The 23,753-nt window shown below is 41.7% G+C and overlaps 1 protein-coding gene across 20 annotated transcripts in view; it reads right to left on the bottom strand.

The window, feature by feature from the left end:
* Nucleotides 1–23,753, bottom strand: part of dlg2 (discs, large homolog 2 (Drosophila)) — a 400,329-nt gene that overhangs the window by 157,044 nt on the left and 219,532 nt on the right. For all 20 annotated transcript variants that reach the window (XR_006758604.1, XM_014136934.2, XM_045693428.1 and 17 more), the window contains one exon: nt 21,948–22,109. Coding sequence is in view for 19 of the 20 variants with exons in the window: in XM_014136934.2 (XP_013992409.1) it covers nt 21,948–22,109 (162 nt within the window). In the remaining variant the exon portion in view is untranslated. The remainder of the gene's footprint in view (nt 1–21,947; nt 22,110–23,753) is intronic.

The raw sequence follows: 23,753 nt of genomic DNA, 5'->3' as shown, positions 1-23,753 counted from the left end.
TGGCGCTTGTTACACCAGGTTTGTGGGTTCGATTCCCGGGGTCACCCATGCGTAAAATGTATATACGCATGACGGTAAGTCGCTTTGGATAAAAGCGTCTGCTAAATGTGATACATTACTTGTACATTGTGTTAGGGTATGCTGGCATTAAGTATATGGAATGTTTCTTTATACAGTTAAAAAACACTCTATGCTCTGTGGTGCCATGGTGAGCAACGATGATGGCATCAAAACTCCACAACTTGTGTCGGATGCTGGTCTAATCGTAGCACTGCTGACTATGCCCCTTGTGACATGGGTTCGAACCCCGCATTTGCCTTCATAGCTACACTGAGCGTAGAAAACATTAGGGACACCTTCCTAATATTGAGTTGCAACCCCTTTTGACTTCAGAACAATCTCAATTCGTCAGGGCATGTTCCACAGGGAGCTGGGCCATGTTGACTCCAATGCTTCCCACAGTTGTGCCAAGTTGGCTTAATGTCCTTTGGGTGGTGGACCATTCTTGATACACACAGGAAACTGTTGAGAGTGAAAAACCCAGTAGCATTGCAGTTCTTGACCCAAACCGGAGCGCCTGGTACCTACTACCATACCCCGTTCAAAGGCACTTAAATCTTTTGTCTGCCCATTCAACCTCTGAATGGCACACATACACAATTCTTGTCTCAAGACTTAAAAATCCTTCTTTAACCTGTTAGGGCTAGGGGGCAGCATTTGCACGTCTGGATATTTTTTTTTTACCCGATTTAATCTGGTTACTAATCCTACCCAGTAACTAGAATATGCATATACTTATTATATATGGATAGAAAACACTCTAAAGTTTCTAAAACTGTTTGAATGGTGTCTGTGAGTATAACAGAACTCATTTGGCAGGCAAAACCCTGAGACATTTTCTGACAGGAAGTGGATACCTGATGTGTTGTATTGACTTTAAACCTATCCCATTGAAAAACACAGGGGCTGAGGAATATTTTGGCACTTCCTATTGCTTCCACTAGATGTCACCAGCCTTTACAAAGTGTTTTGAGTCTTCTGGAGGGAGATCTGACCGAACAAGAGCCATGGAACGATGATGTCCCATTAGACACCTGGCGCGCGAGTTCATGTTGGGTACCCTCGTTCCAATACGTTATAAAAGAGTATGCATTCGTCCACCTTGAATATTATTCATGTTCTGGTTAAAAAGGCCCTAATGATTTATGCTATACAACGTTTGACATGTTTGAACGAACGGAAATATATTTTTTCCCCTCGTTCATGACGAGAAGTCCGGCTGGCTTAGATCATGTGCTAACAAGACGGAGATTTTTGGACATAAATGATGAGCTTTTTTGAACAAAACTACATTCGTTATGGACCTGTGATACCTGGAAGTGACATCTGATGAAGAGAATCAAAGGTAATGGATTATTTACATAGTATTTTCGATTTTAGATCTCCCCAACATGACGTCTAGTCTGTATCGCAACGCGTATTTTTCTGGGCGCAGTGCTCAGATTATTGCAAAGTGTGATTTCCCAGTAAGGTTATTTTTAAATCTGGCAAGTTGATTGCGTTCAAGAGATGTAAATCTATAATTCTTTAAATGACAATATAATATTTTACCAATGTTTTCTAATTTTAATTATTTAATTTGTGACGCTGACTTGACTGTCGGTTATTGGAGGGAAACGATTTCCTCAACATCAATGCCATAGTAAAACGCTGTTTTTGGATATAAATATGAACTTGATAGAACTAAAAATGCATGCATTGTCTAACATAATGTCCTAGGAGTGTCATCTGATGGAGATTGTAAAAGGTTAGTGCATCATTTTAGCTGGTTTTATGGTTTTGGTGACCCTGTCTTTGACTTGACAAAACATTACACACAACTCTTGTAAATGTACTGTCCTAACATACTCTAAATTTATGCTTTCGCCGTAAAACCTTTTTGAAATCGTAAAACGTGGTTAGATTAAGGAGATGTTTATCTTTCAAATGGTGTAAAATAGTTGTATTTTTGAAAAATTTGAATTTTGACATTTATTTGGATTCAAATTTGCCGCTCTTGAAATGCACCTGCTGTTGATGGAGTGCACCACGGGTGGCACGCTAGCGTCCCACCTAGCCCATAGAGGTTAACCTGTTTCCTCCCCGGGCCGCCCCCTGTTGTAGGTCCGCGGACCAATCCAAGTTTATCATTTGCGTGATGGAGTGCTGCATCAGATGACCTGGCCTCAACAATCACCCGACCTAAACCCAATTGAGATGGTTTGGGATGAGTTAGACATCAGAGTGAATGAAAAGCAGCCAACAAGTGCTCAGCATATGCAGGATCTCCTTCAAGACTGTTGAAAAATCATTCCAGGTGAAGCTGGTTGAGAGAATGCCAAGAGTGTGCAAAGCTATCATCAAGGCAAAGGGTGGCTACTTTGAAGAATCTCAAATATAAAATATATTTTGATTTGTTTAACACTTTTTTGGTTACTACATGATTCCATATGTGTTATTTCATAGTTTTGATGTCTTCACTATTATTCTACAATATAGAAAATAGTAAAAATAAATAAAAACCCTTGAATGAGTAGGTGTGTCCAAACTGACTGGTACTTTAAATGTACTTGTTTTTGTCACACTCTGATCTGTTTCACCTGTCTTTGTGATTGTCTCCACCCCCCTCCAGGTGTCGCCCATCTTCTCCATTATCCCCTGTGTATTTAGACCTGTGTTTTCTGTTTGTCTGTTGCCAATGTGTCATGTGTTCAAACCTACCAGCGTTTAGTGTCTCAGCGCCTGCCTTTTCCAGTTTCTCTTTTCTCGCCCTCCTGGTTGTGACCCTTGCCTGCCTTGACTCCGAGCCCGCCTGCCTGATCACTCTGCCCGAGCCTGCCTGCCAACCTGTACCTTTGCCCCCCTCTGGATTACTCTGAGCCTGCCTGCTGCCCGACCTCTGGTTTACTGACCCCTGCCTGCCTTGACCTGTCTATTGCCTGCTCCTGTTGGGATATTAAACTATCGTTTATTCGACGTGGTCTGCATCTGGGTCTTACCATCATACCTGATAGTTTTGGAAAGAAAAGCACTTTTTTTTTGTCCATTAAAATAACATCAAATTGATCAGAAATACAGTGTAGACATGGTTAATGTTGTAAAGGACTTTTGTTGCTGGAAACGGCAGTTTTTTGATGGAATATCTACATAGACGTACAGAGGCCCATTATCAGCAACCATCACTCCTGTGTTCCAATGGCACATTGTTAGCTAATCCAAGTTTATCATTTTAAAAGGCTAATTGATGATTAGAAAACCCTTTTGCAATTATGTTAGCACAGCTGAAAACTGTTGTTCTGATTAAAGAAGCAATAAAACTGTCAAAACACCAGTCTCAACGTCAACAGTGAAGAGGTGACTCCGGGATGCAGGCCTTCTAGGCAGGGTTGCAAAGAAAAAGCCATATCTCAGACTGGCCAATAAAAGATTAAGATGGGCAAAAGATCACAGACACTGGACAGAGGAACTCTGCCTAGAAGGCCAGCATCCCGGAGTCTCCTCTTCACTGTTGACGTTGAGACTGGTGTTTTGTGGGTACTATTTAATGAAGCTGTTGAGGACTTGTGAGGCGTCTGTTTCTCAAACTAGACACACTAATGTACTTGTCCTCGTGCTCAGTTGTGCACCGGGGCCTCCCACTCCTCTTTCTATTCTGGTTAGGGCCAGTTTGAGCTACTCAACTAGTCTAGAGAAGGCCAGTTGTATTGCTTCTTTAACCAGAACAACAGTTTCAGCTGTGCTAACATAATTGCAAAAGGGTTTTCTAATGATCAATTAGCCTTTTAAAATGATAAATATGGATTAGCTAACACAACGTGCCATTGGAACACAGGAGTGATGGTTGCTGATAATGGGCCTCTGTATGCCTATATAGATAATCCATAAAAAAATCTGACGTTTCCAGCTACAATAGTGATTTACAACATTAACAATGTCTACACTGTATTTCTGATCAATTTTTATGTTCTTTTATTTTAATTGATGGAAAATGTGCTTTTCTTTCAAAAACAAGGACATTTCTAAGTCACCCCAAACTTTTGAACGGTAGTGTATGTCTTATTATTTTTAGAAACTCAATCTCAATTTCTAATAGAATAAATAAGGTGCAATTTCGAAATTTGGTTGTGCATAAGCAGTCACTCAATTAGTCCATGTTTAGATTGGTAAGTTAGTTTAGAGGCCAGCTATCTAAACGTGTAGGAAGCATTGTTGAATTACCGACTGGGGTGGGGCATTGATCATCAGTTACCATATTAAAAACTGCAAACATTTGCCTCCACCCTATGGCAATGTGTAGAATCGCAGGAAATTAGCTGTATAACTGCACATTTTTCTCTCTGCCCCACAGCAAAATGAGTAGAATTGCATGAAATCAGTTAAGAAAATTGCAAAATATTGTTGCCCAACACTGGATCTACACCGATTTCAGTGGTTTTAACAAGCGACATCAATAAGGGCTCATAGCTTTCACATGGTCAGTCTGTCACGGAAAGAGCAGGTGTTCCTAATATTTTGTACACTCAGTGTATATTCCTCTACCTATCCATCTCCCCCTCTCATTTATGACTTTCTATCTAAATAAAGAGAATTGACTCATAACTGTGGTTTAATAGCCAATCAGAGAAACCGCATGAGCCAATCAAGGCCTCCCATCCTGGGGATAACAAGTCTGTGGAGTAATTATGACAAGAGGGAGTCAAGATGGAGACCCAATCTGAGTGTGTTTCTTCCCCTGGGGATCCACACACGTGCAAGAGCCTGCTACCTACCTACCAACCATTGATACACACACAGCAAGAGCCTGCTCTCCGAATTGGACTGATTACTCTGACAAACATCTGTCACCTACTGCGTCTGGGCATACATTAAACCAACTTATTACTCTCAAAGTTCACACTGCTTGATTGACAGAGGGCTAATCGCTGCTGCAAGATTCATGCATTTTTTAGATACAGATATTACCACGGAAAAAAGACTGTACAGTAGGTCGATAACGAGCCGGCGTGAATCGATGAAGACATATTTTCCAAATCAGTCCATCCCTTGCTCAGACAAACTCTTACATCCCTCCCTCTCCCTAACCTAATGTCTCTGTTGTTGGCCACTATAATCACACTTGGCAATCGTTGAGCAATTAAGGTGTGGTAGCATTTTCTTTTATAGTGCCCAATACTTTGAAAGTACCATAGAAAAACCATATTACTTAGATTGCTGTTTTTTACTCAGTTATTTAATGGAATTAATGCGCTAAATCGGTGTAATCCACATTTTTGTTAATCTAACCGTCAAAAACTTTGTTGATGGTGACAAATTATAGATTTTCATTTCATAATAGCCTATTGATCCTTCCTATGACAATATCCCACTTTCCACACTGAGATGGACGTGCCAAGTATGTCTTGAGCGTAAGCGAAAACAAAGCATAAGCAAAGACACTGAGGGGATATGCACAAAGTCATATTCATTAGAGTGTTAAGAAAAAGGCCTATAATTGTAGTACGCACAACAAACAATGATTGTTACTTTGCAACACTGATCAACCAAACTGAATGTCATATATGAATGACTGGTGGCACATAAATAACTTGTGTTTGAGTGACATTGAAAATTAGCCACAAACACACATGGTATTCCTCAGATAATTTATATCGTTCAACCGCACAGAAATATAATTTCATCCGATTCTGCATGTTACCTTTCAAGTACAAAGAAAACATTTGAAAAGTGCCAAGGGAACTCCATGCGTGGCTCATCAACCTTTGGGCACAGAAATGGAAACTGACCCCAAAAGCACAGGAAAGAAATAAAAAAAATAAAAAATACTTTCAACAGCGATAAGAGGGAGAAAAAAACTTGCCAGGTAGTTTGCTGCAGTCACACCCGGGTATGTAAGATCAAAACGGGTAACCAGTGCAGGCTGCAGGTAAGATGTGAAAGACAACATCACTCGTGAGTCAGGAAGACAAAAGAGAGACGATTAAAACATAAAGATAGAGAGCTGCAGGCTATTCTGGTACTTACAGTATACTGTCATACTGCATGCGCCACAGAGGGCAAGAAAGAGAGAGAGAGAGGGTGAGAGAGCGATAGATATATATATATATAGATAGATAGATAGATAGAGAGAGAGCGAGAGCGAGAGCGAGAGAGAAAACAGGAGGATGCAGGAGAACAATGTTAGATTTGAATGAGGATGAGAGGAAGTGATAGAGTCTTACTTCCTGCATATGAGCCAATAAGGAAGAGCCAATAAGGAAGCACCCTTTGGGGCCAGATTTACCCATGTCTAAAGTCTGCAACTTTTTAATTCCCTTAATATTGTAACTGTTCTTAAGGGAATGGAAGACTGACAAACATACACAAACTTCTGGTTAAAAAAATGCTCAGTAAACATTGCCTTCTGTTGCTATAGCACCAGTAGTGGTTGTCCTAATTTTAATTTGTATGTTGGTTTACAAAGTAATCATTTCCCAAAGAACACTCAATAGAGTAATCCTAGACCACAACCCTAAACACCACCCAAATCAAGCTAGTGCGTCCTATGCACTGCTAAATGCTACTACTGTAAATTGTCGTAGCAACTTATCTTTCCATGTGAGTTCTGTGAGTTTGAGGGACTGACTAAAGAAAAAAGTGGCTGGAAAAATTGTCTGATATTACGTGAATCAAAATTTGCTCAAAAAACACGGAGGTTTTCGTTCACAGCCTGTCAAAAGATTCCATGCGGCTGTCATAGCAGCTACAGGGCCGCTTGAGTTACAGTGTTGTGTCAAATCCAAGACCTGCTGTGTCCGTTGATATGTCGTTGCCATGTTTTGAGATCTTCTGTCAAAACAGAGTAGAGCTAAGACGGGCAGCATTTTCTCACTTTGCAGTCAGTATAGCTGTTATTATCCTGTTCTCACAAGGACACTGGGATGTCACATGTCGTTTTCAATAAAATAGATTTAACTTTCAAAAAACATTGGTCAAATAACGCCTCAGAATTTCAGCAACCCTAAGTTACGAAACTTCAATCAAATCCAGACTAAAATATTGAGTTTCTTTGTGACAGTTGACTGCAACTGTTGAGGCAAAGGTATACACATACACACAGAGAACAAAACAGTATGTGTGATTTCTCTTCCAACCCTCTCAGTTATGTGTCACAGTTTGGAAATTGGTGCCCTATGGCCCCTAGTCAAAAGTAGTACACAAAATTCACAGTGTACAAAACATTAAGAACACATTCCTAACTTTGAGTTTTGCTTTGACTCCAATGCTTCCCACAGTTTTGTCAAGTCGACTGGATGTCCTTTGGTTGGTGGACCATTCTTGATGCACATGGGAAACTGTTGAACGTGAAAAATCCAGCAGAGTTGCAGTTCTTGACACAAACCGGTGCGCCTGGCTCTTACTACCATATCCCGTTAAAAGGCACTTAAATATTTTGTCTTTCCCATTCACCCTCTGAAAGGTACACATACACAATCCATGTCTCAAGTGTCTCTCGAGTGGCGCAGCGGTCTAAGGCACTGCATCTCAGTGCTTGAGGTGTCACTACAGACACCCTGGTTCGAATCCAGGCTGTATCACAACCAGCCGGGATTGGGAGTCCCATAGAGCGGCGCACAATTGGCCCAGAATCGTCCGGGTTTGGCTGGTGTAGGCCGTCATTGTAAATAAGAATTTGTTCTTAATTGGTTTGCCTAATTCAATAACGTCTCAAGACTTATCTACACTGATTGGAGTGGATTTAACAAGTGATGTCAATAAAGGATCATATTATAAGAATATTGTAAGATAAATACACAACGCAGAGGACTAAAGGTCAAGAGGGAATTTACGATCAATGGAAATAGTTGTTTTTCACTTCAACATCTGTTTAGAATCTGTGTATGGGGCTCTCGTTGGAACAAGTGGTCGACTGTGTTGGAGGCTCCTAACATCATCATACAACGTGGCAATGCATGTAATCCAGCTACTCTGATGCTTCCTCCAGACACCACATTACTTGAACACGACTGTTGTGAGTTGGTTTCGGATCAGCTCTCTGATGGGTTTACTAAGAGTCATCTGTTGGAAAACCCTGAGTTTATCTTATAAAACAGATGGTTCAAGCATTGTGGAGGTGGGTGTGAGGAAGGCTGAGCATGGGCAGTTACTACAATAGACAATGTGATAGGCACGTTACCTGCAGGAACATCAGCACAGGTGGTGGAATTGGTGGCTTTGACAGAAGCATGCAAATAGGCTGAAGGAAAAACATCTAATATTTACACAGACTCAAGGTATGCTTTCGGCGTTACCCATGATTTTGGAGAAATATGGAAAAACAGAGGATTCATGACATCACTGGGAGCTCCTGTGAAGAATGGACCAGAGGTGACGCTCTCCAGTTGCCGGCGCAAGTTGCAATTTTGAAAATGAAAGCACATGGAAAAAATCTTTACAGACGAGAGTAAAGGTAATGACCTGGCTGACAAAGCTGCCAAGGCGTCTGCCAAGAGAACACCTCTGTCACCTAAACTGATTAGGAAATACACCTTGGATACATTGCAACACATTAGAGACATGCAAAGCAGTGTACCAAAAGATGGAAGTGTGGGAATGGATGGCTGCAGGATACAAACACATAACAAAACCACAGGGTTGAGTCCGTTTGAGGTCGTCACAGGTCGACCCATTCACTACCAGGCTCGTTAGATTTGACAAAGGCAGACGTACACTTTATGAGTGACACAATGTTTAACTATTGCATACAACTTTCTAATGCAGTAGGGGAAGCAGACAGACAAGTAAAAGAGGCGTGGGAAATAACTCCCGACGGGGGACATGACGTAGTGCCAGGACAGTGGGTGATGGTAAAAAAAAAAAACACGTAACACATTAAGGCCAAAATGGGAAGGTCCTTATCAAGTTTTGTTCATAACGAGGTCAGCAGTAAAAGTCCAGTGCATGATGGATACATGTTACTCATTGCAAAGTTGTCAATTTTGATGACAAAGTGGAGCCTGGAGAATAAAGAACTGATTGATTAGCAGTCGGGGGCCAATCTCAGGTGAAGAAGCAAAGTAAGATGATCAGAACCTGATAAGCTTCTATGTTGAACACCGCAGTCATCATATTAGGGATATCTAGGTGAAATGTCCACTTTTTCCTGAAAATCGGGACACGCTGACTTAGGGAAATCTAAGTGAAATATCAATTTCTCTTGAAACCAGGACATGTTACATCACTTTTTGTTTCCTTCGTTACAGGTTATGAGAATCTACCGTCTGAAGCTGCAGAAATATCCCCTGACCCAAGGTCAGTAGCTGAAACGATACCAGATCACCGGTGAAGTGTTCAATAGAGACGTCCTTATCAACCAGTGGAACGGAAGAAGAATTCCTCACTACCGGCAGGCTGTCAGAACATACTCTCTAGTAGTTATTTATGTGGGACTGAAACCGGTGTGGAACAGCTGGTCACTCTTAAAGGACTCCGTCAATGATTACCTTGCCAATAGGACAATTGAATGTTATTGTTTCGCAGGCAATAATTTTTTGGGTGAGTTTCATCCCAATACAGGATGTGGTAGGAATCGTAAGGGTCATCATCATCACACCTGTTAATACTTAGTTTCTACAACTTTGTGTGAAATCTATTTCTTATTGCAGAGGCAAATAAAATATGCTCTTTGTGTTTTATAGAAATGCAAGGTGTTTAATGTGAATGATTTTATGCTTACATCTAATGTTTTTTTATACTGTCGATGTTTTCTTTGTTTTCTAAAAATACATTTTAAGTATATGTATTTTTTAAAATGGTCTAGGAGGGAGTGTAAGAATATTGTAAGATAAATACACAACGCAGAGGACTAAAGGTCAAGAGGGAATTTATGATCAATGGAAATAGTTGTTTTTCATTTCAACATCTGTTTAGAATCTGTGTATGGGGTTCCAGTCCGGGACTCATAGCAACAAGTGGCAAGTTCTCATTGGTCCAAATTGTCTATTGAGCCTGAAACGGGATACTTGGTATTTGGCCATTGGCCCAGTTTTACTGCAAGGAATTCTGATTGGTCAACCAAAGGCTTGGGTATTAACTACATCCTGTCCCTTTGTTCAGTGGAGAAACATTGAGAACAGGGAAGAATAAACATCTACCATCTACTTTCCAGCATAACAACTATGATTTGTTCTTTTTGAATAAATATATGGGGTCTGTGTTATTGAAGAATAACATCAACTGCTAACAATAGCTTTCACCTGGATTCACCTGGTCTGCCTATTTCATGGAAATAGCAGGTGTTCTTAATGTTTTGTACACTCAGTGTAGGTAATTCGGATGAAGCCACAGAATTGATCTGTTGCCTTATCTCTTAACAATCCAATCCAAAGAAGGTTAAAAAAAAAAATCAGGGTGCTGCCAACTCTCATCAGATATTTCTTTATCTTAACTGGGGAAAGAGATGGGGAAAGTGGATACTAAAAAGTATTTCACAGTGAAATAATTCAATGTATGTGATACTATCCCACACAATCTCCAAATAATATTGAGACATTTAAGCCCACAAAATATTATATTACATCAGATACACAGGGTTCAAAAGAGCAGGCCTTAACAAGGAAAGTTACTGTCTATCAGTCAGGTAAGTCTTCAATCACATACTGTATACTGCAGGCCAATGTGCTATTCAACCACACCAGAGTACAGCACATTTAAGTTGACTTAAAAAAAAAAAAAGGTATTTTTTTGGCACTATTTTATAGTAGGGGAGAGTTGGGTAAGTTTAACCAAAGGGGTAAGTTGAGCCACCCTTGTTTGTAGGAAACCATACACAAAATGTATACATTTGACCACATATTTAGGAAGAGGTCATCATTTCATGGAGTCTGTGAAGGAAGAAACCACATGGAAAAAGTGGTAAGCAAGTTAGGCCCAAAAACAGATTTTCAACAAGTCTAATGAATGTATTGCGTTAGAGGTTTAATGATGCTTGTGTCTAAACCAAAGTCGATCATTTTAAGATTGTTCTACACATCAGTTGAGTTCTCTATACGATTCCATTTAAGGTCCTAAACTTAACATGAAAGTGCATCCTTGTAGCTGTGTGGGCTAATATAGTCAAAATGGTTGCCTTGGGGTAAGTTGAGCTAATGGCAAGCTTAGCAAATTGAAACGTTTTCTTCTCAGGCTTAATGCAAGGCATTATCGCTGGGATACAAGGTAACAATATGGCCTGGCCTATATAATTCTTTCTTTCTTTAAGTACTAAGTGTTTGTTAGGTGTTAAGCCGGTGTTAAAAGATGATTGAAAAATACATTTAAAAAATGATTGCGATTGTGTTATATTGTGTTTGGGAAATAAATATTAACATGGTTTTAAAAAGTTAAGAGGTCATATTTAATTCAGAACAGAAACGTGTAGGCAACCTAACTTACCCTGTCCTGCGGCTCAACTTACCCCATACCCGGGGTAAGTTGTGTGGCAAGAGAACACTTTTTTTTGGACAAGCTATGTTTTCAAAAATGTAATGTTAACATGAATTATGATTATTTCCAGGGATACACAGCATCCTGATATATATGCAGATGTACTGTAGTTTCTTTGTTAGGAAGAATACTATATTTCCCTTGATGGAGTGATGCTGAATGTAATAAATGTCTCCACTTACCCCACTCTCCCCTACCTTAATCTAGATAATTAAGTATACATGTGAATCATATTAGTGGAATATGAATATCAGTTCTGTGCTGCTTTACCTTTGTTTAGTTTTTCAAAAAAAATAAAAAATATTAGACTATAGCTAGATTCGTCCAATGAGAGTTTCCTACAAAAAAAAAGATTTCATTATTTCAATCACACTTTAAATGAACTACAATGAAATCACAAACAAATCCAAATATCTTGTCACTCAACAATATAGCCCCTGCGATAGACTAACGTCCTGTCCAGGGGGGTGTACTTGTACATCAAGCTGCCTCATGCTACAGAAACAGGACATCGGCTCCTGCCCTCTGGCCCGTTCTGGCTCAGACAAGGCTGCCTACTTACAACAATCAAATGAATCTGTGAATGCTGTCTAGTACTAATCAGTGTTGGTTACTATGTAGACATTCTCCATTGATTCCCATTCTGGTCCCACATTGCCCCCAGCTGGTTCGTTTTGTGTTCTGAGCTCAGGGGTGAAGTTTCCCCAAGGTACAGATCAAGGATCAGCTTCTCCTCCTCCAATCCTAACCTTAACCATTAAGGGGGGAAATGATAAACTGACCCAAGACTAACGCAGGGGGAACTTCACCCTGCAGTGTGTGCTGAGCAACAATTGTTGTTTTAATTATTTTAAACTGAACACTCAGCACCACCTGCTGTTCATTTACTTTATTACAGTCAGGAAACACTGAATTCAAATGACTGAGTAAAATCCAAGACAGTTGGCTTGCAACGTAATCTCCTTAATAATTTCTCATTGGTTGAGTGCCATATCAACGACACTATGAATGAGTTTATTTAACATGAATCAATGAACATGTAAATCCTGTTCCATGAAGTCAAGCACGTCAGACATGTATTCCCGATCTTTTACATATAAGCAATGTTCTCCTGTATTTATGCTTATAAATGTTAAATAACTTAAGTACATTAACAAGAGCATTATTCAGTATTAAATTCCTTAAAAAACGAATTCAGTCATTAGCTTTCTCTAGAAAAGTTTCTCAAATAGTCGAATGCAGCCAACACAGATATGAAACAGCCCGTGTCGCATTTAAATAAAAACAGATTGCTTTCCATCCCGATCAGGGATTTTAGGCAGTGAACACATGGGTCATGTTCATTAGGGCAAGTAAGGGACAGATCTAAATTTACTAGGGGGAGGGGCTGGTCCAACTCAAGGTGTAGTAAATAAAAATGCACCCCCTTGCCAAAGTAAAACATATTTTCACATGACTGACCCTCCCCTTGTACTCTAAAATACATTGAACACCCTCCCCCCTCATATGATGAACTCAAAATAATAATAACTGTAGTGACCCCTGTGTTTATAAACGTGGATATCGATTTTGCCACTTCAGCATATTTTTGTGGCACTGTCGATGCCACACAGAGCTCCGGGCCAGAAGGTTGAGGGTTCACCGACCACCACAGACGAGCTCACTCTCCCTGCCTGTTTCATTACACTACGATCAGAGCCGGCTGCAGACAATGATCAGCTAGGGTAAAATCAGGTTTTCTAATTATGTAAAACATATGCGACTAATTTTCCACCAACAGGTTACTGTGCTAATGCACCATACACACAACCAATAAACAAATCATTTCCTGACTTCGGGCAGTTCAATATCACAGTTTGTGTTTTTAACACCACAATAAATAGACTATGTCAATCTTGACAAACTGAAAATACATCCCTCTCTACCTCAGGCTTACCCAGTATCGAAGGCTATCCGAATGTCATTCAACTTTTTGGTGTTTTGGAACAGATGTCTCTTTCCATTCATCAACTGGCCGCTGCACAATTTGGATTGAATGATTGATTGATTTGATTTGTCAGTTAAAAAAATACGTACATACTGTACACAAATATTTTTTTTAAGCGACCAGGTTTGCACAATAAAGTCGGAGCCTTATTTCCATTGTGGTCCCTATTTGTTACATAAATACATATACAGTTACATGGATACAGACACATTACAGAGATAGACGAAAACATGCTCAACCTCCAGATGAGTATGAGGGGGGAGTTGAAGTACAATTCTCACAAGCTTGTTTGGCTGGTAGCTTATTTTGAAGACGTTTGGGGCTGCTGGTGAACCATGATGTGGAGGCATAATCAGAGTGACACTGGACTAGAGCACTTGCTAGTCTTTAGGGTGTCTGTAGCTAGGTTTCCATCCAATTGGCAACAGATTTTCATGTGAATATTCCCTCAACCTTCATCAAAACAATATGCCATTTCAGAGTGTCATTTAGGAAAATGTGGCGCCGGACAACATGACAGGGAAGATTTTAATTTACCGGACATTTGAGAAATGTAACGGACATCCGTACGCATTCAGATTCAACCTGGCGCAGCCAGCACCATCAATGAACAATGGATGTTGGCCAAATGAGCCACATTTACATGTCCTTAAAAACAGTCTATTCCTTGTGTTTCAATGTGTAGTTTCTTTCCTAAAACAAAAATTGTCCACCTCACGGTTCAGCTATCAGAGATTTGAGCACTAACTGTATCAGGGCATTGCATGCAAAGGCCTATAGGCTTTGGTGTCCACTGTATGCTATTAATATTGAAATTAATAAACATACACACACACACACACACACACACACACACACACACACACACACACACACACACACACACACACACACACACACACACACACACACACACACACACACACACACACACACAGTGCCTTCAGAAAGTAATCAGACCCCTTGACTTTTTCCACATTTTGTTACGTTTCAGCCTTTATTCTAAAATGGATTAAATAAAACATTGTCCCCAGCAATCTACACCCAAAATGGCATAATGACAAAGCGAGAACAGGTTTTCTGAATTTTTATTTACATAAGTATTCAGACCCTTTGCTATGAGACTCCGAATTGAGGTCATGTGCATCCTGTTTCCATTGATCATGTTTCTACAACTTGATTGGAGTCCACCTGTAGTAAATTCAATTAATTGGACATGATTTGGAAAGCCACACACCTGTCTATTTAAGGTCCCACAGTTGACAGTGCATGTCAGAGCAAAAACCAAGCCATGAGGTCAAAGGAATTGTCAATAGAGCTCCGAGACAGGATTGTGTCGAGGCACAGATCTGGGAAAGGGTACCAAAACATTTCTGCAGCATTGAAAGTCCCCAAGAACACAGTGGCCTCCATCATTCTTGGAAGAAGTTTGGAACCATGGAAGAAGTTTGGAACCACCAAGACTCTTCCTAGAGCTGGCTACCCGACCAAACTGAGCAATCGGGGGAGAAGGGCCTTTGTCAGGGAGGTGATCAAGAACCCGATGGTTACTCTGACAGAGCTCTAGAGTTCCTCTGAGGAGATGGGAGAACCTTCCAGAAGGACAACCATCTCTGCAGCACTCCACCAATCGGGGCTTTATGGTAGATTGGCCAGACGGAAGCCACTCCTCAGTAAAAGGCACATGACAGCCCGCTTGGAGTTTGACAAAAGGCACCTAAAGACTTTCAGACCATGAGAAACAAGATTCTCTGGCCTGATGAAACCAAGATGGAACTATTTGGCCTGAATGCCAAGTGTCACGTCTGGAGGAAACCTGGCACCATCCCTACGGTGAAGCATGGTGGTGGCAGCATCACACTGTGGGGATGTTTTTTAGCGGCAGGGACTGCAAAACAAGTCAGGATCGAAGCAAAGATGAACGGAGCAAAGTACAGAGAAATCCTTGATGAAAATCTGCTCCAGAGCGCTCAGGACCTCAGACTGGGGCGAAGGTCACCTTCCAACAGGACAACGACCCTAAGCACACAGCAAAGACAACGCAAGAGTGGCTTCGGGACAAGTCTCTGAATGTCCTTGAGTGGCCCAGCTAGACCCCGGACTTGAACCCAATCGAACATCTCTGGAGAGACCTGAAAATAGTTTTGCAGCAACGCTCCCCATCCAACCTGACAGATTTTGAGAGAATCTGCAGAGAAGAATGGCATGATGGCACCGGAGGGGATGGCTGCCGTCTTATCGGCTCTTAACCAACCATGCTATTTTGTTAGTTATTTCACATCGTTTGTAACCTGTTTTGTACATCATGTTGCTGCTACTGTCTCTTATGACCCAAAAGAGCTTCTGGACATCAGAACTGCGATTACTCAACTCAGATTAGACAAAGAGTTTTTCTTCAATGAGTCGGGCGAGAGGGATATACTACAGACACCCGACCAGGCCCAGATCCCCGTGATTCGCTGGAAAAGGAAACATAGGTTTTGCGGAAAAAGATCAGTGCGCCTTGTGAGGATCAGGCGACGAGTGGCTAATCTGCCTTTAACTTCAGTCCTGATAGCTAATGTTCAATCGCTGGAAAATAAATGGGACGAACTGAAAGCACATATATCCTATCGACGGGACATTAAAAACTGTAACATCTTATGTTTCACCGAGTCGTGGCTGAACGACGACATTAAGAACATACAGCTGGCGGGTTATACACTCTATCGGCAGGATAGAACAGCAACCTCTGGTAAGACACAGGCGGGGACCTATGCATATATGTAAACAACAGCTGGTGCACAATATCTAAGGAAATCTCTAGGTATCTCATGATAAGCTGTAGACCACACTATCTACTACCACACTATCACGAAGAGAGTTTTCATCTGTATTTTTTGTAGCTGTCTACATACCACCACAGACCGATGCTGGCAGTAAAACCGCACTCAATGTGCTGTATACCGCCATAAGCATACAGGAAAACGCTCATCCAGATGCGGCGCTCCTAGTGGCCGGGACTTTAATATAAGGAAACTAAAATCAGTTTTTCCTCATTTCTATCAGCATGTTAAATGTGCAACTAGAGGGGAAAACAATTCTAGACCACATTTACTCCAAGCTCTCCCTCGCCCTCCATTTGGCAAATCTGACCATAATTATATCCACCTGATTCCTGCTTACAAGATAAAATTAAGCAGGAAAATCCAGTGACTCGGTCTATAAAAAAGTGGTCAGATGAAGCAGATGATAAACTACAGGACTGTTTTGCGAGCACAGACTGTAATATTTTCCGGGATTCTTCTGATGGCATTGAGGAGTGCACCACATCAGTCACTGTCTTTATCAATAAGTGCATTGAGGACGTCGTCCCCACAGTGACTGCACGTACATACCCCAACCAGAAGCAATGGATTACAGGCAACATTCGCACTGAGCTGAAGGGAAGAGCCGCCACTTTCAAGGAGCGGGACTCTAACCTGGAAGCTTATAAGAAATCCCACTATGCCCTCCGACGAACCATCAAACAGGCAAAGAGTCAATACAGGACTAAGATCAAATTGCACTACACCGGCTCAGACGCTCGTCAAAAGCGGCAGGGCTTGCAAACTATTGCAGAATACAAAGGGAAGCAAAGCCGAGAGCTGCCCAGTGACACGAGCCTACCAGATGATCTAAATAACTTCTATGCTCGTTTCAAGGCAAGTAACACTGAAACATGCATGAGAGCATCAGCTGTTCTGGACGGCTGTGTGATCACGCTCTTCGCAGCCAATGTGAGTAAGACCTTTAAACAGGTCAACATTCACAAGGCCGCAGGGCCAGACGGATTACCAGGATGCGTACTTGCATGCACTGACCAACTGGCAAGTGTCTTCACTGACATTTTCAACCTCTCCCTGTCTGAGTATGTAATACCAACATGATTCAAGCAGACCACCATAGTCCCTGTGCCCAAGAACACCTGCCTAAATTACTACCGACCCGTATCACTCACGTCTGTAGCCATGAAATGCTTTGAAAGGCTGGTCATGGCTCACATCAACCCCATTATCCCAGAAACCCTAGACCCACTCCAATTTGCATACCTCACCAACAGATCAAAAGATGATGCAACCTCTATTGCACTCCACACTGCCCTTTCGTACCTGGACAAAAGGAACACCTATGTGAGAATGCTATTCATTGACTACAGCTCAGCGTTCAACACAATAGTGCCCTCAAAGCTCATCACTAAGCTAAGGACCCTGGGACTAAACAACTCATCCCTCTGCAACTGGATCCTGTACTTCCTGACGGGCTGCCCCCAGGTGGTAAGGGTAGGTAACAACACATCCGCCAAGCTGATCCTCAACATCGGGGCCCCTCAGGGGTGCGGCTCAGTCTCCTCCTGTACTCCCTGTTCACTCATGACTGTACGGCCAGGCACAACTCCAACACCAAAATTAAGTTTGCTGATGACCCAACAGTGGTAGGCCTGATCACCGACAACGATGAGACAGCCTATAGGGAGGAGGTCAAAGGAGATGATTGTGGACCACAGGAAAAGAAAGACCGAGCATGCCCCCATTCTCATCGACGGGCTGCAGTGGAGCAGGTTGGTGTCCCCATCAGCAACAAACTAACATGGTCCAAGCACACCAAGACAGTCGTGAAGAGGTCACGACAAAACCTACTCCTCCTCAGGTGACTGAAATGATTTGGCATGGGTCCTCAGATTCTCAAAAGGTTTTACAACTGCACCACCGAGAGCATCCTGACGGGTTGCATCACTGCCTGGTATAACAACTGCTCGGCATCCAACCGCAAGGCACTACAGAGGGTTGTGCGTACGGCTCAGTACATCACCGGGCCAAGCTTCCTGCCATCCAGGACCTCTATACCAGGCGGTGTCAGAGGAAGGCCCTAAAAATTGTCAAAGACTCCAGCCACCCTAGTCATAGACTGTTCTCTCTGCTACCGCACGGCAAAAGCGGTACCGGAGTGCCAAGTCTAGGTCCAAGAGGCTTCTAAACAGCTTCTACCCCCAAGCCATCCGACTCCAGAACAGCAAATCAAATGGCAACCCGGGCTTTTTGCATTCCCCCCCCATCCTCTTCTACGCTGCTCCTACTCTCTGTTATTATCTATGTATAGTCACTTTAATAACTCTACCTACATGTACATATTACCTCAATTACCTCGACACCGGTGCCCCCGCACATTGACTCTGTACCTGTACCCGCTGTATATAGCCCCACTATTGTTACTTACTGCTGCTCTTTAATTATTTGTTATTCTTTTCTCTTAATTTTTTCTCTTTTTTTTGGTATTTTCTTAAAACTGCATTGTTGGTTAAGGACTTGTAAGTAAGCATGTCCCTATAATACCTGTTGTATTCGGCGCATGTGACAAATACAATTTGATTTGATTTGATTTAAAGAAACTCCCCAAATACAGGTGTGCCAAGTTTGTAGCGTCATACCCAAGAAGACTTGATGCTGTTATTGCTGCTAAAGGTGCTTCAACAAAGTACTGAGTAAAAGGTCTCAATACTTATGTAAACGTGATATTTCCGTTTTTTGGGGGGGATAAATTAGCAAAAATGTCTAAAAAACAGTTTTTGCTTTTTCATTATGGGGTATTGTGTGTAGATTGGTGGGGAATAAAAAAAAAACAATTTTAGAATAAGGCTGTAATGTAACAAAATGTGGAAAATGTCAAGGGGTCTGAATGAATACACACACACACACACACACACACACACACACACACACACACACACACACACACACACACACACACACATATATATATATTAAGCGCACACACTACCGGTCAAAAGTTTTAGAACACCTACTCATTCAAGGGTTTTTCTTTATTTTTACTATTTTCAACATTGTAGAATAATAGTGAAGACATCAAAACTATGAAATAACACATATGGAATCATGTATTAACCAAAGAAGTGTTAAACAAATCAAAATATATTTCATATTTGAGATTCTTTGCATACTCTTGGCATTCTCTCAACCAGCTTCATGAGGAATGCATTTCAATTAACTGGTGTGCCTTCTTAAAAGTTAACTTGTGGAATTTCTTTCCTTCTCAATGCATTTGAGTTGTGTGTCGTGTTGTGACAAGGTGGGGGAATACAGATGATAGCTCTATTTGGTAAAAGACCAAGTTCATATTATGGCAAGAACAGCTCAAATAAGCAAAAAGAAATTATAGGCCATCATTACTTTAAGACATGAAGGTCAGTCAATATGGAAAATTTCAAGAACCATGAAAGTTTCTTTAAGTGCAGTCGCAAAAACCATCAAGCGCTCTCATGAGAACCACCACAGGAATGGAAGGCCCATCGTTACCTTTGCTGCAGAGGATAAGTTCATTAGAGTTAGCAGCCTCTGAATTTGCAGCCCAAATAAATGCTTAACAGACTTCAAGTAACATACACATCTCAACAGTTCAGAGGAGACTGTGTGAATCAGGCCTTCATGGTCGAATTGCAAAGAAACCACTACTAAAGGACACCAAGAAGAAGAAAAGACTTGCTAGGGCCAAGAAACACGAGCAATGGACATTAGACCGGTGGAAATCTGTCCTTTGGACTGGAGTCCAAATTTGAGATTTTTGGTTCCAACCGCAGTGTCTTTGTGAGACGCGGTGTGGGTGAACGGATGATCTCCGCATGTGTATTTCCCACCGTAAAGCATGGAGGAGGAGGTGTGATGGTGTGGGGATGCTTTGCTGGTGACACGGTCTGTAATTTATTTAGAATTCAAGGCACCCTTAACCAGCATGGCTACAACAGCATTCTGCAGCGATACCCCATCCCATCTGGTTTGGGCTTAGTGGGACTATCATTTGTTTCACAACAGGACAATGACCCAACACACTTCCAGGCTGTGTAAGGGCTATTTGACCAAGAAGGAGAGTGATGTAGTGCTGCATCAGATGACCTGGGCTCCACAATCAACCGACCTCAACCAAATTGAGATGGTTTGGGATTAGTCGGACTGCAGAGTGAAGGAAAAGACTGTTGGAATAGCATTCCAGGTGAAGCTGGTTGACAGAATGCCAAGAGTGTGCAAAGCTGTCATCAAGGCAAAGGGTGGCTATTTGAAGAATCTCAAAAATAAAATATTTTGATTTAACACTTTTTTGGTAACTACATGATTCCATATGTAGTGTTTCATAGTTGTGATGTCTTCACTATTATTCTACATAGTAGAAAATAGTAAAAATAAAGAAAAACCCTTGAATGAGTAGATGTTCTAAAACTTTTGACCGGTAGATAAATAAATAATGTAAGAGAAGCTTAGGCCTAACCCGAGAGATAGAGATATGCCGGTGGCATGCTACGACACCGGCATGCATTTCTTTATGTCAGATGGCTACTGCATCTGCTATACAGATATAGACGTACAGAAGGTGTAATTCGTAAAAAATGTTACATTGTTAGATTATAGGAGTAACTCTGGTAGGCCTGAAAATGTCACCTCAAGTTCAACTGTTGGAGTCAGTTGGAGCGCAGGGGCGCACTGCCTTCATATCATAGGCCTGTAGTAGCTAAAGCTTAACAATAGCCACACCAACAACAAAAAACCTTCACAAACATTATTAGGGTAATATCAAAAGTATGTCAAGCCATTGTTTATAGGGAAAATATGAGCAGAAGAGCAAATGTAAATCAGGGAAAAAACACACTACCCTCCCTGTGCCCCTCCAAAAAAACACACTACCCTCCCCTGTGCCCCTCCAAAAAAACACACTACCCTCCCCTGTGCCCCTCCAAAAAAACACACTACCCTCCCCTGTGCCCCTCCAAAAAAACACACTACCCTCCCCTGTGCCCCTCCAAAAAAACACACTACCCTCCCCTGTGCCCCTCCAAAAAAACACAGAAAGTTTGACTACCCTCCCCTATTTTGGACCACCCCACCCCAGTACATGTTGATCTGTCCCTAATGGACACTTATTTAAAGGATTTGTTACTGGACAAGTCCAGGTAGTCCCTCCCTGTTTATCAATTTTCTTACATTTGGTGCCTAATAAAATGACCACGACGATGTTCTTGTGTTAGCAGTGGGGTACTGAGTTGCACTTATGAGAGGCTTACTGAAGACTCAGGGTAGGAATCACAATGGTTTTTGAATGGCTCAAGAGATTAAGAGAAGGAATGGCTGAGAGGAATGAGAGAAAGAGATGGGAAGAAAGAAAGAACAAGAGAGAGAAAAGAAAGGAAACTTGAGGGGACAAAAGAAAAAGAACAAGAGAGCGAGAGAGAGAGAGAGAGAGAGAGAGAGAGAGAGAGATAGGGATAGGGAGGAACATGGAGTCCACCATGTTGGCAGTCATGCATGGTGTGGTTTGGCGAGATCTCGCCAATGAGAAAAACACTGGTTGAAAATATGTAATTTTTGCAGTTGAAATTATGTATTTTCAGACAGTTTTGCTCACTGGATTTGGGGTGCAGGAGAGGACGTTTGCTGACCTTGAGCGGGGAGATATGGGAGTGGGACACGTAGCCATGCACATTCTCAATCTCTGAGAGGTTCTTCTCCGACACGTGCACCAACTCAGGGGCGCGCACCTCGTTGGTCAGCCGAGGGAACCCGTGCTCAGGCGGAGAGTCCTCATCTTCATAGCGATATTGCTTTAGAACGGAGGAAGAAGTGAAGGAGAAAAGGAGCACAGTGGAAAAGGGAAAAGAAACAGTAAAAGGTCAATCAGAAGGACAACAATAATAGACAGACATATATTTATGTTCCACTTTGTGAACCATGCTGTTTGTAGATAAATGTTACAAAGTAACATAATACATTGACTAGGCTACATGTGTAGCCCAATTCTGTGGCCCAATGAAGTGAATGAGGACTCTTCTGTGATGGTTCATGTTACCCATATGGTTCCCATATGATTCATATGGCACTTCACCACTACTAAACTCTTGTGAAATGACAGTGAAAGCTTAGTCCCATTGGGGGTCTTGGGATAGAAGGGGAAGGGAGGTCTTTGCCAGCAAGTGTGAATCTATGACAGCGTATATAAGTGAGAACATGTGGGCCCTTCCAGAGGATGTCAGAATGCAAAATGATGGGTGAACTGAAACATGGTAGCCTTGTTGAAATTGGAATGGAAAGTGAGAAAGTTGCACTTCTTTTCATAGGGCCTTTTTGTGAAATAACTAGTGCCGGGATTCAATCAAAGCCGTGTTGTGGACAAATGCATTAAAATACAATTTCCCTCACCCTCGCGGATATGGCATTCACGGTAAAGCTGCAGATGACAGCTCAAGCAATAATTACCTTTAAAAGTCAAGTGCAGTGTGCTTGTCGACAACTCTCCTTGGATTCAATTCTGGCTTAGGTGAACATTGCTACATTTAGTAGCAATAACAAAAGAGACAGTGGTGCTGCAATGGATAGCAGCCGTTTTACTGGCTCCTGACTAATACTGCGATTTTGTGTGGTTTTTTTGTACGTAATGTTTCCGCCATATTTTCCTATGACCGAAAAGAGCTTCTGAACATCAGAACAGTGATCACTAACCTCCATTTGGATTAAGATTTCTATTTTTTTACCAACAAGTCAGTAACGGAGGACATACTTCTCACTCTGAACTAGGCCCTAATCCCCGAGACTCGGAAAAGAAAACGGCTGCGTATGAGGGGCCGACGTGTGGGCACCCTGACGAAATTACGTTGCTAGTACATAAACCGTTTCTACCCTCCGTTCTATTGGTGAACGTACAATCTCTGGAGAACAAACTGGACAAGCTCCGTTCAAGACTATCCTATCAATGTGACCTGAAGAAATGTGAAGTTTCTCGAAGTCATGGCTGAAGAAGGACATGGATAATATACAGTGCCCTTGGAAAGTATTCAGACCCCTTGACTTATTCCACATTTTGTTAGCTTACAGACTTATTATAAAAAATAAAATAAAAATAATTCCCTCATCAATCTACACACAATACCTCATGACGACAAAGCAAAAACATTTTTGCTAATGTAATACAAATAAAAAACAGAAATATCACAATTACAAAAATATTCAGACCCTTTACTCAGTACTTTGTTGAAGCACCTTTGGCAGCGATTATAGCCTTGAGTCTTCTTGGGTATGAAGCTACAAGCTTGGCACACCTGTATTTGGGGAGTTTCTCCCATTCTTCTCTAAAGATCCTCTCAAACTCTGTCAGGTTGGATGGGGAGCATTGCTGCACAGCTATTTTCAGGTCTCTCCAGAGATGTTCAATCTGGTTCAAGTACAGGCTCTGGCTGGGCCATTGAAGGACA

Source organism: Salmo salar, chromosome ssa13, assembly GCF_905237065.1.
Source record: "Salmo salar chromosome ssa13, Ssal_v3.1, whole genome shotgun sequence".
Classification (NCBI taxonomy): Eukaryota; Metazoa; Chordata; class Actinopteri; order Salmoniformes; family Salmonidae; genus Salmo; species Salmo salar.
This window is presented reverse-complemented; position numbering and strand designations above follow the sequence as displayed.